We start from the raw sequence: 15,624 nt of genomic DNA on the forward strand, positions 1-15,624 counted from the left end.
TAGTTTAATTATGCGTTGGAATCTAATCCAATAAATGGTGAAGTTATAAACGCGCCAACTTTTTGTGACAGAGTGCACAATGGGAAGATATTCCACAAAAGAGTGTAGCTTCTTTTTTTTTTTTTAAGAAAAGAGTCTAGGTGCCTAGATAGACAACCCACTCATGGTTACAGCTTGGATACTACCTGAGCCTTCTCGAGCATCAGATATATCACTCAAAATATAATTATCATTATTACAGTAATCCAGTTGAAAGGTGTTTGTGGAATTCTGTAAAACAAGCATAATGGTTTGTAGATTAGTTCCTTTCCATCTAGAGTCAGAGAATAGGTTAGATTGCCTAGCTAGCCTGGCTAGATTGATAGCAGCATAGTTTTGTTGGGCAGTAATTTTTGTGAGTTTCCCTAAGACGAAATCAATTGGTGCATTGTTGTTGTTATTGTTGTCCTGGTTTTGATTTCTTCTTCCTTTGAATCGATGTTGAACCTCCAGTTGGTAACCTATTTTGATAGCTTGTAGAATTTCTTCAGTTTCAGCAGCAAAGTTGATGTTTGTTTGCCGCATAGTCTTCCCCCATGTCAGAGCAAGTTGAGCTCCTCTGCTTGATCTTTCTGTTCTTCCGATTCCAGGGGTATAGTCCTTGAAGTTTCTTGTTCCCATGTATTGACCTGTTAGGGACAGAGCAACAAAGGAATAATTGGTATAGGATTGATTATCACTAGTAACATGACATAGGTCAACTGGATCAATATGCATGTTAATAGTGACTCCAAACTTATCAGTGGTGTGCCTGTGTTGACTGTAATTCTCAGGTGGAGAATTAGTACTATTAGAATGGTAGTAAAGGTTATTAATGATGTGCCCTGGTTTATGGTGCATTCTTGAGTGATTGCAGAGATGCTGAGTTATGTCTCTTGCAGTAGTTGTAGCAGCTAGAGAAATATTTCAAAAGACCCAGTCGCATCTGGCTTCCAGATAAACCAGCAGATAGTGGCATAAGTTTCATTCCAGCTTGCATTGAGGTTGTTTGCCTAGAACCAGTTGTTAAACCAATCATGAAACGAGTTGAAAGAGGAGAATATATTATGATGTTCTCCAAAAAGCTTCTTCCAGACTTCAGAAGTGGCTGGGCAGGTTAAGAGGACATGTGTTATGTCTTCAGCTCCATTGTTGCAGTAAGAGCATATGGGATCTATGTAGCTCAAGATGCTAGCTGTTTTAGCATTTGTTGGGAGAATACCATGAGCACATTTCCAGATGAATAAATGGATGATTGGGTTAGTATCTAGGCCCCAAATTTGGTTCCAAGGAGCTATCTGATTGTCGTTAGCATACTTGTCTTGAATCTGTTTGTCATATAGGGATTTGACAGAAAACTTGTTGGTGGTGGTGAGAGCCCACTGGATTTCATCTTGGTCATTTGGGAAGTGAGGGGTTTGAAGAATGAGGTGTTTAATGTCAGGTGTGAACCATTGGTTTAAGATATGAATATCCCATTCTCCATACGTGTTGAAAAGTTAGATGCGTGTTGTGAGGTTTTCTGGACATAGGATAGGTTTGGTTATTCTATCAGAGTTGTTGGTGATCCATTTGTCTTCCCAGATATGAATTTGCATTCCATTACCGATCTTCCAAATGTAGTTCTGCTGAATTAAGGTTATGCCTTCCAGAATTCCTTTTCAGATCCAAGAGTCAGTAGTCTTAGGCTTTGTATCCATTCTTATAACTTCAGTATTGGGGTAGTGAGATGCCTTCATGGTGCTGCTCCATAGTGAGTCTGGTTCCATAATTAGTCACCAGGCGATCTTGGTGAACATAGCCAAGTTGAAGAGTTCCATGTTTTTGAATCCCAGACCCCCAAGATCTTTAGGTTTGTTGACAGCATCCCAAGCAAAATAGTAGAGACCTTTGGATTTGTCTTGTTCTTTGTTCCATAAGAAATCTCTTTGAATGACATTGATCTCATTGCAAGTAGTTTTCGGAATTTTGAAGCAATTCATTTGGTAGATGCTAGAGGTGGAAGTAACTTATTGTATCATTGTCATTTTCCCAGCAGTTGAGAGATTTGTCTTCCATCCAGCAAATCTGAACTTTAGATTGTCAACACAAGGTTTGAATGCTTGTATCTTACTCTTAGTTGTGAACAGTTGAGATCCTAGATATTTTTCAGATGTATTGATCCTTTGAACTTTCATAGTATTACTGATGTTGTCAGCTATTTCAGGAGCAGTGTTCTTGCTGAAGAAGATGCCAGATTTTGAGAAGTTTATTAGCTGACCTGAAGATTGCCCAAATTCTTGAAAGATTTGGATAAGGTTATTGCATTCTTGCATATTGGCTTTGCAGAATACCATGCATTCATCAGCAAACAGAAGGTGGTTGATGGCTGGGGCATCCCTGCAAATCTTGATTCCTTGAATTTGGTGTTGAGTTTCAGCATGAGTCAGATATCTGGGTAGAGCTTCCATACAGAAGAGGAAAAGGTAAAGGGATAGGGGATACCCTTGTCTTAATCCCCTGGAGGGTTTGAAAAACTTTCTTGGAGATCCATTAACTATGACAGCCATGCTGGTAGTTGATATGCATTGGTGGATTAGATTGCACCACTGAGGACTGAATCCCATTTGAGATAGAACTTGAAGAAGGAAACCCCAGTTGACTCTGTCAAAGGCTTTAGCCATATCTATTGTTATGCCCATTGTTCCATTGCTCCCTTTTTTTCCTCTTCTGGTATTCATGTGGTGGATTATTTCATGAGCGATGGCAATGTTGTCAGATATTTGTCTTCCATGAATAAAGGCAGATTGAAATCGAGATATAATTTTGGGTAGAAGGGGTTTGAGTCTTTGAGCAAGAAGTTTAGATATGATTTTGTAGGTGGTATTACACAGGGAGATAAGTCTGAAGTGAGCTGGTGTGGTAGGGTTATCAATTTTGGGAATGAGGGATATGAAGTTAGAGTTCATTTCTTTTAGGATGTGCCCAGAAGTGAGAAATGTTAAACCATGTGTACAATGTCTTCTCTAACAATGTCCCAGTTGTCTTGAAAGAAGTTAGGGGGAAGCCATTAGGTCCTGGAGCTTTGTCTCCAGCCATGCTAAAGAGAATATTTTTAATTTCCATAGCCTCAGGGGTTCTAGTAAGGTTCTGGTTCTCTTGATAAGTAATGGTGGTGGGAATAAGGTTTAGAATGAAGGGGTTGATATTTATGGTTTCAGCAGTTGCCATGTTGGCAAAGTGGGTTGTGAAAGTCTTAGTGATCTCAGAATTGTCTTGTATCCAAGTACCATCTTCTTTTTGTATAAAATCAATTTTATTCCTTCTATATCTTTTTTTGGCTGCTAGGTGAAAATATCCAGTATTTCTGTCTCCAAGTTTGATGTGTTGATCTCTGCTCTTAGTCTTCCAGAATGACGCTTGCACTTGATGCCAATTTTCCACTTGAAGTCTTGTTTCTCTAAGATTTTTTCCTCTATTGGAGTTGAATTGATGCTTGGTTATCCAGTCCAGTTGTTGTATGCTTTCTTCTAAATTTGTCTTGATGTTGCCATACACTTCTTTATTCCATTTCTTTAGTCTAACTTTTATATCCCTGAGTTTCCTGGATATTTTTATGGCTAGAGAGCCTTTATTGTTGGCCTTTCAGCATTCAGCTATAATGCTTTTGCAGTCTTCATAGTTGAGCCAAGGGTCAAAGAATTTGAATGGGATTTGACCTTGTTTCCATGTTGGATTGGTATTGAGAATGATAGGGTTATGATCAGAACCAATGGCAGTGAGGTTGGAGATGGTAGTGTTGGGTTTATTTTCTAGCCAAGCTTCATTGGCTAGTCCTATGTCTAATCTCTGCTCAGTGAGTTTGGGACCAGTTATTTTGTTGGTCCAGGTGAAGGGACATTCAGTGTAACCCAAGTCAGTGAGATTTGCTTCTTCAATCTTGTTTAAGAATATATCAGCTTCAACATCAATGGGATGTTGACTAAATTTCTCATGTTCATGAAGGACAAAGTTGCAGTCTCCCATTATTAACCAAGGCAAAGAGTTAGCAGCATAAGTATTTTCAATCATCTTCCAGGAATTAAGCTTTTCACAAGTAGTATAAGGGCTACCATAGTATCCAGTAAATAACCAAGGCTCTCCATGTAAAGGGTGGATGGTGGCACTAATATGATGGTCAGAAAAGTCCTCAATAGTAACATCTAGATTGGTTTTCCAGGCAAGAACTAGACCTCCAGCAGTTTTGGATTTTCCCTTAAGTTCTACAAACCAGAAATTAGTGACATCTATGTTACCTAGGATTTTCTTAAGATTTCTAGATTGTTGTTTGGTTTTATATAGGAAAAATATGTCAGGGTTATGTTTATTCAGCATGTTATTTAGGTATCTAATAGTGTTTGCTTGTCCTATGCCTTGGCAGTTCCAAGTTATGATGGAGTAAAATTTCCAAAAGTAAGATATGATAGGATAATTAAAGATAATAATTCTGTATCCTAGTAATGTTATGCAGAAATTCCTAGCATTTATGACTAGAATAATCCAAAGACACGAGTTCATTTTGAAAAAGGAAAATATGTCATTGTGAGAATGTATACTGCAGTATTGTATGGATTTTATCTGGGGTGTGTTAAATGGATTGACTCCTTCCGGATTGCTAGTAGTTTCTTTTGTCATATGGTCCTCTTCCATTTGGGTATTCTTCGTGTTACTCCTTTTGGTTGATTGATGCCGATTCCACTGCAAAGATTGATGATCAGGGTAGGTGGGTAGGTTGTACAGTTTTCTCTTGGTATCAACTAGCTGAGGATGTTGTTCAGAATCAACAGCTTTGAGCTTAAACTCAGTTTTTATTTTCTCCCATAAGAGCTTTTTCTGATTGTCAAACTCCTCCATCATCTGTTGTTGAACATCAGCTAAGGTGGGAAGATTCATGAGAGCATTGTTTGAAGTAATGTCAGTATTATTGTGATGATTGGTGTTATTGGTTTTTGGGAAGATGGTTGTAGGGTCAATTGTTTCCTCTAGTTCAGTGGAAGTGGAAATGGTAGTGAATTTCCTTCTTGCTGCAGCCTTGATGTTACTTTTCTTCTTCATCAGGGACTCTTTGTTTCTGCTGCTTTCCACTAGCTTCTTGTGTTTCTTATGGAAGGCGACATCCTTAGGGTTGGTAGTGGGTATGTCACAAGTGATAGGTTGATTTAGACCAGCTTGGAAGATTAGATATTGTGGAGAACCATCCAATTACTCAGAAGAGTTTTGAAGGACAATCTTCTGTTGAGCAATTCTCATTTTGATTGCAAACTCTTCTGCAGCAGTTTTATCAGTATAATAGCGGATAAGAGGTGGTTTTTTCGGGATGCTGGCCGGAGTGTTACTGGTATTAGAAGAAGAAGGGGTAGTGGGTGTTGATGGATATTTATTTTTGGAGGTGGATGTGTATTGGTTATTGGGAGTTTTCTGAGAATCTTCTTCCTCTTCTAAGCAAAGAGGACCAGGATGATCGAGAATTCTACAAATTTTACAGAAAGCTATTCCATTAAGATCATAAGCCAGTTCCAACCAGTAAGAGGTATTAGCATCCTCATAAGCATCGATACCATATTTTAGAGCTTTAGTTACGTCTATGGTGAGCAGGACTTCCGGATTCTTCTCATCATCGTCTCTTCCATAGGCTTTCTTGAATCCTTGATAAATTCCAGCTGGTCCAATTAGATTGCGTATGTCAGGTATGATGTGAGTTGGTATTCTTTTCACCAGCGTCCAGATCCAAACTTGGTAGAAGTTTGCTTCATCAATGTAATCCGGTCCTGAGGATGGAACTTCATTAAGAACAATAAGCTTGTCGAAGATACCTCTTGTTCCTCTTTTCCTGAAAACTTTGTAGTCCTCAATACTAGTCAGCCTGATTTGGTAGTAGTTTCTTTTCTTCCTCCAAAGTGAGACTTCTGCGCTTCGTAGTTCCCAGTTGTTGTTGATGAATCTGGATATAATTCTTGTTTCATGAGAAATTTTGCTGCAATACCTTCTAATGAAAACCCATTTCTAGTCTTCCTTTTTCTTTGGTAAAACATTGGCTTGATTTATAAAGACTTTTGGGAACAAATACTCTGGGATATTTAGGGAAGAATTCATTTGTTTCACTAGATTGTCAATATTTTCAGAGTTTTTAGTTCTTGAAGATGAGGCCATGAAAGATTGTATACTGAAGTTTATGTTGAGGTGTTTTTCAAGTAATAAGAATGAAAGAGGGGTTTTAGATTGGAGGGAGAGGTTGTATTGTTGTGGTGCACTTTAATTTGAATTTTGAATTGTTGATCAGAGAGGTTCAGATAGTATATATTGTTGTTTTGTTGCAGTTGGGCAGTTTGCAGTGGATGGCACCAAGAGATAGTTGAGCTGTAAGTCAGGGGCCATGTGCAAGACCATGGACTCCATATAGGGGGTTCCTTATCAGAGCTGAGATTGTTGATGACCTTGACTACTAGCAATCTGTTGGAGTAGAACCTGTCATCCAAGCTAGAACCAAGATAAATTCCACAATACGGGTGATTGATAAGCAAATAAAAACATATTTTTTGGACTTTGGTTTGAAGGAATTTCTTTTTGTTCAAACTATTATCTTGACAATTCATGTTTATTGTTTTCCATGTGATGGGTATGTACTTTATATGCTGATAGTGACTTAGGCTTTGCTCCCTAGTGGAAGTCATATATGAGTACCAATTTATGTGGTTTAGAGGTAAGAGGCTGGGTAGTCCTATGTACTTTAAGATTCTCTCAAGTTTGAACTGCATTGTAGCTTCTAGGAAAGTAACTTGAGAGACAGTGATGATAGTAGTGAACTGACTTTGGCTAAGGATCAAATTGAGATCATACCTGTAGCACGTGCAAATGCGTACCTTATGATCCGTATTTCAGTTGGTCTTATTCCTGAGATTGTGGTTGAAGTGGTACCTGAAGCACGTGTGGTTGAAGTGATACCTGAAACACGTGCGATTGCTAACCGTATACCTTGAGTTGTATGTGGGCTTGTTCATGAAATTGTAGTTAACATTTTCTGTTGGATGAGTTGTTGTTGGGACCCAACTTCCTTCCACGGTAATGACTCTGCTGCGTTGTGTTGGATCCATTTGCGGGTCGAAATGTGGTGCAAAACCGGGTTAGGGGGAGGCAGAATCCGATTCGAGTTCCTGCTTGTGTAGTAACTTCCAAGTGTTGGTTGTCGCCTCGTATTAGCCAATAAACTTGAGTAGCGTACAATAGGACATTTCATGCATGCATGTGCCTCCTCAAGATCCGGATAACCCAATCTCTATGATGCTTAATTTATGGTTGAGATGCGATAACTATTGGTCTTCCCATCCATATATCTTTCTAGAGAGAGAGCAATTTCAATTTCCAGACCTGATAATTCCAAGCATTTCTTTTCCCATTTATTCGATGTCGAAGAGAAGCCAAAATGCTTATCAGAATTTGAATAAGCTTCCATCTAGGAGTGGAGATCGATTGACCAGAGATGTTCCGGGGGTAAAGAAGCCCAAGATTGATATGCATGATAAAAAAAGTACTGGTTTTTGACACTCATAGTCAAATAGGCAAGGCCTAGATGTCGAGTTTGGTTTTCATACCTGTAGACTGCAGTGATTTATGTATTTAAGAATCTGATTACCAATAATTTCCATTTCCTCCACTTTGGCAGGTGGTAGAAATAAGTAGCAGTAGTGAATCTCCAGAGGCGGACATGCATGAAGTTACAAGTGGTGTTAATGGTGGCGATGAATAGAAGGTTGCAGCTCGGGGTTATTCCGACGCTTCTGGTGGTGTTGGAAGACAAGAGCCTCAGCAGGTTTCGCATCCTCAACTCAAGGGGGGTGCAAGATGGATGGGTTCTGTATGTTGTACATCCTGACAGAGGTCAATTTGTTATCAATGAAGGGGTGGTTCTTGTTGGAGATCAGCGGGTAGTCTGTGGCGGTGCTAGGCAAGGATTCTTTTCTGCACCAGTTCCAGAGGCATACAAGGCTAGAATCCATGAGAATGGTTCCCTTTGCCTTCCAAATGATTTTGTGGTTTTCCCAAACATCTTTATGTTGACACCTGTGATGCGGCAAATGGCTGAAGATGTTTATGATATTGTTATATTTGCTCCTGGGAGATTACAGATCCGCATGAGATTGCAGAGGATAGGGTACTTCCCTTTCCTCAACCAAAGGATGGAGGGATCTATTCCGTCCCTAGGAGATGTGCCGCACCAGAAGATACTGTTGTTGAAATGAGAGGGGCAGGAGATGATGCAGGAGGGTCTGGAGTTGCACCAGGGGCTTGACCAGGAGGCATCTAGCTCCTGAACTTTGGTGATGTAAGTATCTCATTTTTTTTGTTTTTTACGGTGTTCTGCTTATATACTCCAAACAAGTGATTTTGAAACTAGTGGTGTTGAAATTGGTATCATGTGAACTGGAATTGAAGACAATGGGTGAATGTATAGATGAATGAATATGTTTATGGTTTGTTATAATGTGAGCTAAGTTTGAAATTGCGTGTTTAAGTTTTTTATTTTCCATGATTTGAAACATAGCATAAAAGGTAAGGTTTCCATGGTTAAAAGAATGAAAAGCAGGGAGGGGTTGTGTAATGGTTGTTATGCAGGTTTTCATGGGTTTTCTGTGTTTGGTTTGTTTATTTGAGAGCTTATAAGTATTGACCCAAATGTTAGCATACTTAGAGTTCCTGAAAGATATATGTTTAGGCATACAATAACTAAAAGATAGAAGAGAGTAGTGCAAATACATACCAGTAGAGTATATTTTTTTTACTCGGTCAATAAAATAGAAAAAAACAAAAATTGTACAGGTCCTAGGCTATAATGAGCTAGCCATGGGCTACCAACAAAACTAGCCTATTTAAAACGAAAATAAACCTCACCCGGTCATTCTACAAAAAGCATAGAAATTGGCCTCCCCTCATAAAACTCAAAAATGTCCTCATCTAGCAAACAGGCTTGCTTAGCCGAAGCATCTGCAGAAAAATTAACTTCCCTATATTTATGAATGTAGCAAATATTGGAGTATAAACTCCTCGCCAATCTCCACTTCTGACATAATTTCCAAGGTAAATCCTCATTTTGAAAAGCTTGAATGCAATTCATCGAATCAGATTGTACGCAGATACTCCTAAAATTCCACCTTCTGGCCAACATAGCACCATATATAACTGCGCACACTTCCGCATAAAAGTTTGTCTACAAGCCTAGGCCAACGCAGAGGACTCCCAAAACAGCTGCGTTTCCATCACGAAATTTAACGCCAGCACCAGCCGGGCCTGGATTCCCAAGGGACGCACCATCACAGCAAATCATGATTTCATCTTGGTTAGGAGGACACCGCCTTACCTCAATTGGAGAAGAAACTTTGCACGATCTATGCTTCACTTTGAAATAATTCAAGATGCGTAAATCCTCCATTGTATTATTCATATGGACCTTCATCCGTATTGAGTTATCACGAATTAACTGATAAACTCTACCTTTAAAACCAAGCCAATGCACAACAACATCTTCAAAATAAACTTTGTTGCGCAGCCTCCATAACTCCGTAGTAATTGCAAGATTAGCAACCAACCACAGATCCTTAATCATCCTACTGCACCCCTTAGCAGCCTTATACGAAGCCACCAAATCTTCTCTTGGTTGCACATTTAAAATACGTGCCGCCCAAGCCCAAATTCTCTTGGAAAATCTGCACTTCCAAGTAATATGGCTAAGAGTTTCGCAATCCCGTCTACACAAACGACACATTGAAGGCAAACACCTTCCAGTCTTCTTAATGACGTTATCATCACTAGCACAACACTGATTTTCCCAGATCTTCCAATATTGAAAACTTAAAGTAGGGTGCACAACTGGCCGAGAAAACAGAGTTGCAGTTGGCAGAGTTTCCGCATTCTCTCTAATGACAGCCTTTGCAGATTTAACTGAGAAGACTCCTTTGTTATCTAAAGCCCAATCTTATAGTCATTTCCCCCAGAAATAATAGGCAAGTTTCCAACATCAATATTGAGCCGAACCATCAAATCTCGTGTGCTTTGAGGAATATCCCAAGCACCATCAACAATGATATCACTAACCTTAGCCTTAAAATCATTAGGGCCTATGGAAGTAATACCTAATCTCTTCGCAATCGAAAAATCGCCAAGCCAATTATCAAAGAATAAGGAAGTATTAGTGCCATCACCTATAATTGTCCTAGTGTGTTGCTGCACAAAATCATAAACCCACCTGATTCCAGGAAAAACCGTAAAACCAAGTTTGTAATCAATCAAAACTCCATTCAATTTGAAGTACTTCGCCCTCAAAAATCTGTCCCAAGTCTTGTCTGAATCACGAATTGAAATCCATAACTTCATAAGCATAGCCTTGTTAACATCAATCAATCTTCTAAGGCCCAGGCCACTTTCACGTCTTGAACAACACAGGTTGTCATATAAAACCGTAAAGAACTTACGCTTTTCCGCATCACCCGACCAAAGAAAATTCCTAATGGCCCTCTCGACCTGTTTAATGATATTGAAAGGCCATTTATAAACAGCCATAGAGTGAATAACATAACTAGCAATCACCGATCTGATCAAAACCAGTCTAGCATGAAAAGATAAGATTTTACCCTTCCAACCAGCCAACTTGTCCATAATCTTTTCAACCACCTGTCTGACATGAATGTGACGCACAATGCCAGGCTTTAATTAAAATCCCAGATATTTATCCGAAAAAAAGCTCTTTCCATGCCCAAATAATTAGCAATAGCAATACTCCGAGAATAAGTGCCACCACCGTAATAAAATTTGCTCTTCGCATAATTTACGCACTGGCCTGAAGCCTTCTCATATACACTAAGCATAGTCTTCATGAAGATTACCTCTGCAGAAAACAAGAATATCATCCGCAAAGAGAAGGTGTGTTGGAGCCACACCTTTCTTACTAACCATGTTGTGCATACTTCTATTAGCAAGTAATTTAGAGAGATTACGACTCAAAATATCTTCAATAAGAACAAAAATCAAAGGTGAGGATCACCTTGGCGCAACCCTCTAGTGATGCTAAAGAAACCCTCTAGACTGCCATTTATTAGCACATAAATCCTAGCCGAACTAAGAATACTATGAATCCAAGAGCACCAGGTTTCAGAAAAACCATATTGACGGAAAACTTCAGTTATAAACTCCCAACTTACAGTATCAAAAGCTTGAGCAATGTCAAATTTTAAGCCGACATTACCAAAGTTCCTTGGCGCGGAAATCTCGTTAATCAATTCAGACGCAAGAGCTATATTTTCATGAATGTTCCTTCCCTTCATAAAAGCCACTTGTTCTTCAAAAATCAGTCTATTCAGAACCGTACCAAGCCTGGTAGCCAAAAAATTTGTAATGATTCTGAAGAAAAAATTACTCAAACCAATAGGCCTAAAATCCTTAATAGCATCCGACCTTGTGTTTTTTGGAATGAGAACAATAAAACTAGAATTAATGTCATTAGGAATTTTCCTCATCAACCAACAATTTGTAATGGCACTAAAAAGATCAGTAGCAATAATATTCCAACAATGTCTGTAGAAAGAACCTGAGAAACCATCTGGGCCAGGCGCCGAATCCGCTCCCAAGTCAAAAACAGCTCTCTTAATCTCGTCTAGAGTTGGCACAGCATCCATAAAAGAACTCTCAGGGTCTGAGATTCTTTCATGCTCAAATTCGAACAAATTTGGATCAATGACAGCCAATCCACCATTAAACTTATCCTTATAGTGATTGACAATGAAATCTTTAATTTCATCCTGCAAAACCAAAGTAGAGTTAGATGAAATCCTAAGTTCGGATATTGTATTTTGACTCCTCCTCATACGAATGCTATTATGAAAAAATCGAGTGTTTTGATCACCATCCTCCAACCAAGTAACTCTCGATTTCATCTTAAGCATTACTGCAAAATCAGTCCGCACTGCATCCACAACATTCTTGGCATCTGCCACCTTGGTGAATTGGACTTCATCCGCCGGATCTAAATCTAGAAGATCATTATCAGATTCAAGACTAAGTTCATCCTGTTTCAAATGAAATTGAACATCACCAAAAACAGTTCTATTCCATAGCTTCAAGACTTCCTTCAAACGTTTTAACTTTCCAGCAAAAACAAAAGGAGGCGCACCAACAAGGCGCAAATTCCAGTTATCTTCTACCAGCTGCGTAAAGCCCGGATGATCAAACCACATCTTCTGGATTCTAAATGGAGCTCTTGCCGGCCTTGGGCTGTCAAAGGCAAACCCAAAAAGAGAGGAATGATCTGAACAGATCCTTGGCAAAGCTTTGCACCTTTAATTTTCATATTTGTAACTCCAAGCATCATTCACAATCGCCCTATCATTCCTCGAAACAATACGACGATCACCACTCTGACAATTAGACTAAGTATATTTTTTGCCAATCGAATCCGTTTCCACTAGCCCATTATCAGAAATCCAACTATGAAATTCATTCATATAAGTACTTAACGTTGGCCTACCATCCTTTTTTTCATCCAGACGAAGAATACAATTAAAATCACCAAGCACCAACCAAGGAATAGGTATAAAACCCAACCCCAATTGTTGCCACAATAATCTCCTTGTAACCGGATCCCAAGAAGAATGAACAGCCGTAATCCAAACACCATCAAAGTCTAAAGTAATTGCTTCTTTAGAAGAAGATAAAATACCTGGTCTTGCCAAAGAATTCTTCCACATAACCCATATGTTACCTTTTTCACCAACATCCTCATTAGTGATAACATCTTCACAAAACTCATCCAATCTCAAAGACCTAACAAAATGTGTAGTGCAAAAAACTTTCGGTTCTGCAATACAAATAACATCAGGTTTGTGCAAGTGATAGAGCTCCTTTAACTTGGCCTTTGCACCATCTTTGGCCAAGCCTTGAGCATTCCAATAAAAGACCCTCATTGATTATCCCTATCAGGTGGAGGGCTTGCCGAACCCCTTAATTTCATGTTATTTCTTGTTTCAACATGGCTAGTACTCTCTGCAGGTTTAGAGCCCGATTTATTTTTTGGTTTAGTTTTTGTAGTGCCAGCCGCTTTCTTTTCCAAAGTTTCTTGCTTCAATTTGTCTGCCGCTGCCTTCTTTTCCGCTCCTCCTGATCCATCAGAGCACTCCATTCAATCTTCTTAGATTCAACATCTACAGGATTAGTACTTGGTTGCGTAATATCAGGAGGAATATCAGAGACAACCTCCTCCGCCTCTTTGTTAACTTCCTCAGTGCCAGATTCAAATCTGTTTGATAAAGATATATTATCTACAGAATTTTCCGGAGATGATCTTCTAGATGTTTTAGTAGCAGCACTAAAACTAGCCTCGCCAACAGGTTCCAACACAGAATTTGTAGGGAGCAAACCTGTAACTATAGTTTCAACAAGGTTTTCAATATTATCTTGAACAAAATTGCTCTCAGCTTGCTTCTTCTGCTCAAGGGCCAGTTTCCTCTTCTCAAGTGATAGTTTCTAAGGGTCTCAACCCTAGTATGCGCCATTTCTTGCTCAATTTTGTCCATCTCTGCATCTCTCTGCAAATCACAAGTCCCTTTCTTCAATTCTTCGAGTTTTTTAATAGCATCAAGTTCTTCATCATACATCAAGTCGACATCCTCAGAAGAAGTCATGACCAAAACAGAACTTAAAGCACCATCATTGTGCATCCCCGCAGCAACAGAACATTGCGTTCAGAAGAAGCGCAATCTTTGCGCTGGCTTGCACTATCTTTGCACTTCTACGAATTATCACTATGCAGAGCATCATAAGACGCACCAACATTACTAACTGGAGGAATAGATTCATCAACAACACTCGTTGAAGGGCTATCGATATATCTATGGGCTCCAGCAAAAACCTTTGTAATTGGGACTTTCGTTGTTGGAATAAGTGATGGTGGCGTAGTTTTTGCGTCCGATTGATCCACCAGATTTGGGACTTTATCCTTTGATATTTTCTCCTTCTTCCAAAAATTTTGTAGCTCAGCAATCTCAGCTTCAATTCTGTTCTTGATCTCTGGATCCTTTTCATCATCAACTTGTTCTTGTAAATTCCTACGTTTCTTAATACGACACTCAGCATTAATATGACCGATGGATATGCAGTGATCACAAAAGCTAGGCCAATTAAGGATTTCATAGTTTTGAACAAAAGCTTCCTCACCATTTTCACCACTAATAATAATCTTACCAAGTGGCTTCGAGAAACCAATATCAATCAAAACCGCAGCAAAATAACTATACTCATAATTTAAGGTTCGCGGATCAACCGCACATGGCTTACCTAAACCTCTAGCCATTCTATACAATGATTTTTCATCCCAATATTCCCATGGAAGAGCTGGAAAACGAACCCAAACAGCAGCCCTTGTAACCTTGTTCGACTCAGGATCAAACATTGGCGTCCATGGCTGAATTTTGAGCTGTTGCTCATTAATCTTCCACGGACCATCATAGCTAACCCTCTTGCGATCATCCTCATTGTCTAACTTGATAACAAAATAACCTTTAACCCATGGAATAAATTGAACCGAACCTCCCAGCTTCCATTGATTCAATAACTCCCTTTTAACAACATCAAATTTGAGTGTCCTAAAATCTAAACGACCAACCAAACTAAACTTCCAAACAGTTTTAATTCTAACATGAGTTTCACACGGAAGCGTAATAAAAACTTCACCTGTTGATGTTCTAACAGGAGGATGTGACAAAGAGTCTGCATCAATCTTAGATAGAACATGAGTTCTCTTCTTAACTATGGATGCCCGTGATCGATTACCACCATCACCATCACCCGCAACCATATTACCATCTACAACCTGTTTTCCAGAACCGATGGAATTAGGGTTATGGTTAGAAGTTTCCTTAGGCCTATAGAACTGTCGTGATCTAGCATGGTTAGCATTGTTGAAGAAATGACCACGTGCATGATATGCAGGTTGTGATTGTTCGCCTAAATCAGGCGGAACTTGATTTTGCGCCATGAACGCGCAAAACCGAGAAAACTTGAAACGCAAAGAAAAGAAAGGGAGAAACCAGTAGAGTAAATAGACATCAGAGAGGTAGGGAGATTATCACAAAGGACGAAGAGGTCAGCACTTGCCAGCAGATGAGTCATGACTAGAGTAGCTTGATGAGATCTGATTGGGAGTCTACAGTTGCCATGCTCGAGTTCATCAATGGAGTTACCAGCTTTGCATAGAGATTCTGGAAGGGAGATGAAGATCCAAGAGTGGTTTGATTTTGCCTTTATAGGTAAACTAAGGATGATGGTAAGGTGAGTTCGTAGGTTTAATCTTCCAAAACTAATTAGTAAGAAGTTTCCAGGATAGGCATTGATCTTCAATTTCAACTTTACACCTTTGAAATTGGGTTTAAGGTTATATAAATTGAAGCACTGCAGAAATCCAAATTCTAGGATACCAGGGATGGTGATTTGAGGGACAAAACTAATACCAATATTGGTTTGGGTAACAGTAGTGATACCAGTGATGGAGGTGATGAATATGTTGTATGTGATGAGTGTATTGCCTGTGTGGTGTGTGATTTCAGCGAA

The 15,624-nt window shown here is 39.3% G+C and overlaps 1 protein-coding gene across 1 annotated transcript; it reads right to left on the minus strand.

Moving 5' to 3' along the window:
• Positions 1–2,027: 2,027 nt before the first annotated feature.
• Positions 2,028–2,699, minus strand: LOC113324228. The gene has a single exon (XM_026572548.1). It carries the CDS (start codon positions 2,697–2,699, stop codon positions 2,028–2,030), a length of 672 nt encoding a protein of 223 aa, XP_026428333.1.
• Between the last annotated feature and the right edge of the window lie 12,925 nt (positions 2,700–15,624).

Source organism: Papaver somniferum, chromosome 11, assembly GCF_003573695.1.
Source record: "Papaver somniferum cultivar HN1 chromosome 11, ASM357369v1, whole genome shotgun sequence".
NCBI classification, from domain to species: Eukaryota; Viridiplantae; Streptophyta; class Magnoliopsida; order Ranunculales; family Papaveraceae; genus Papaver; species Papaver somniferum.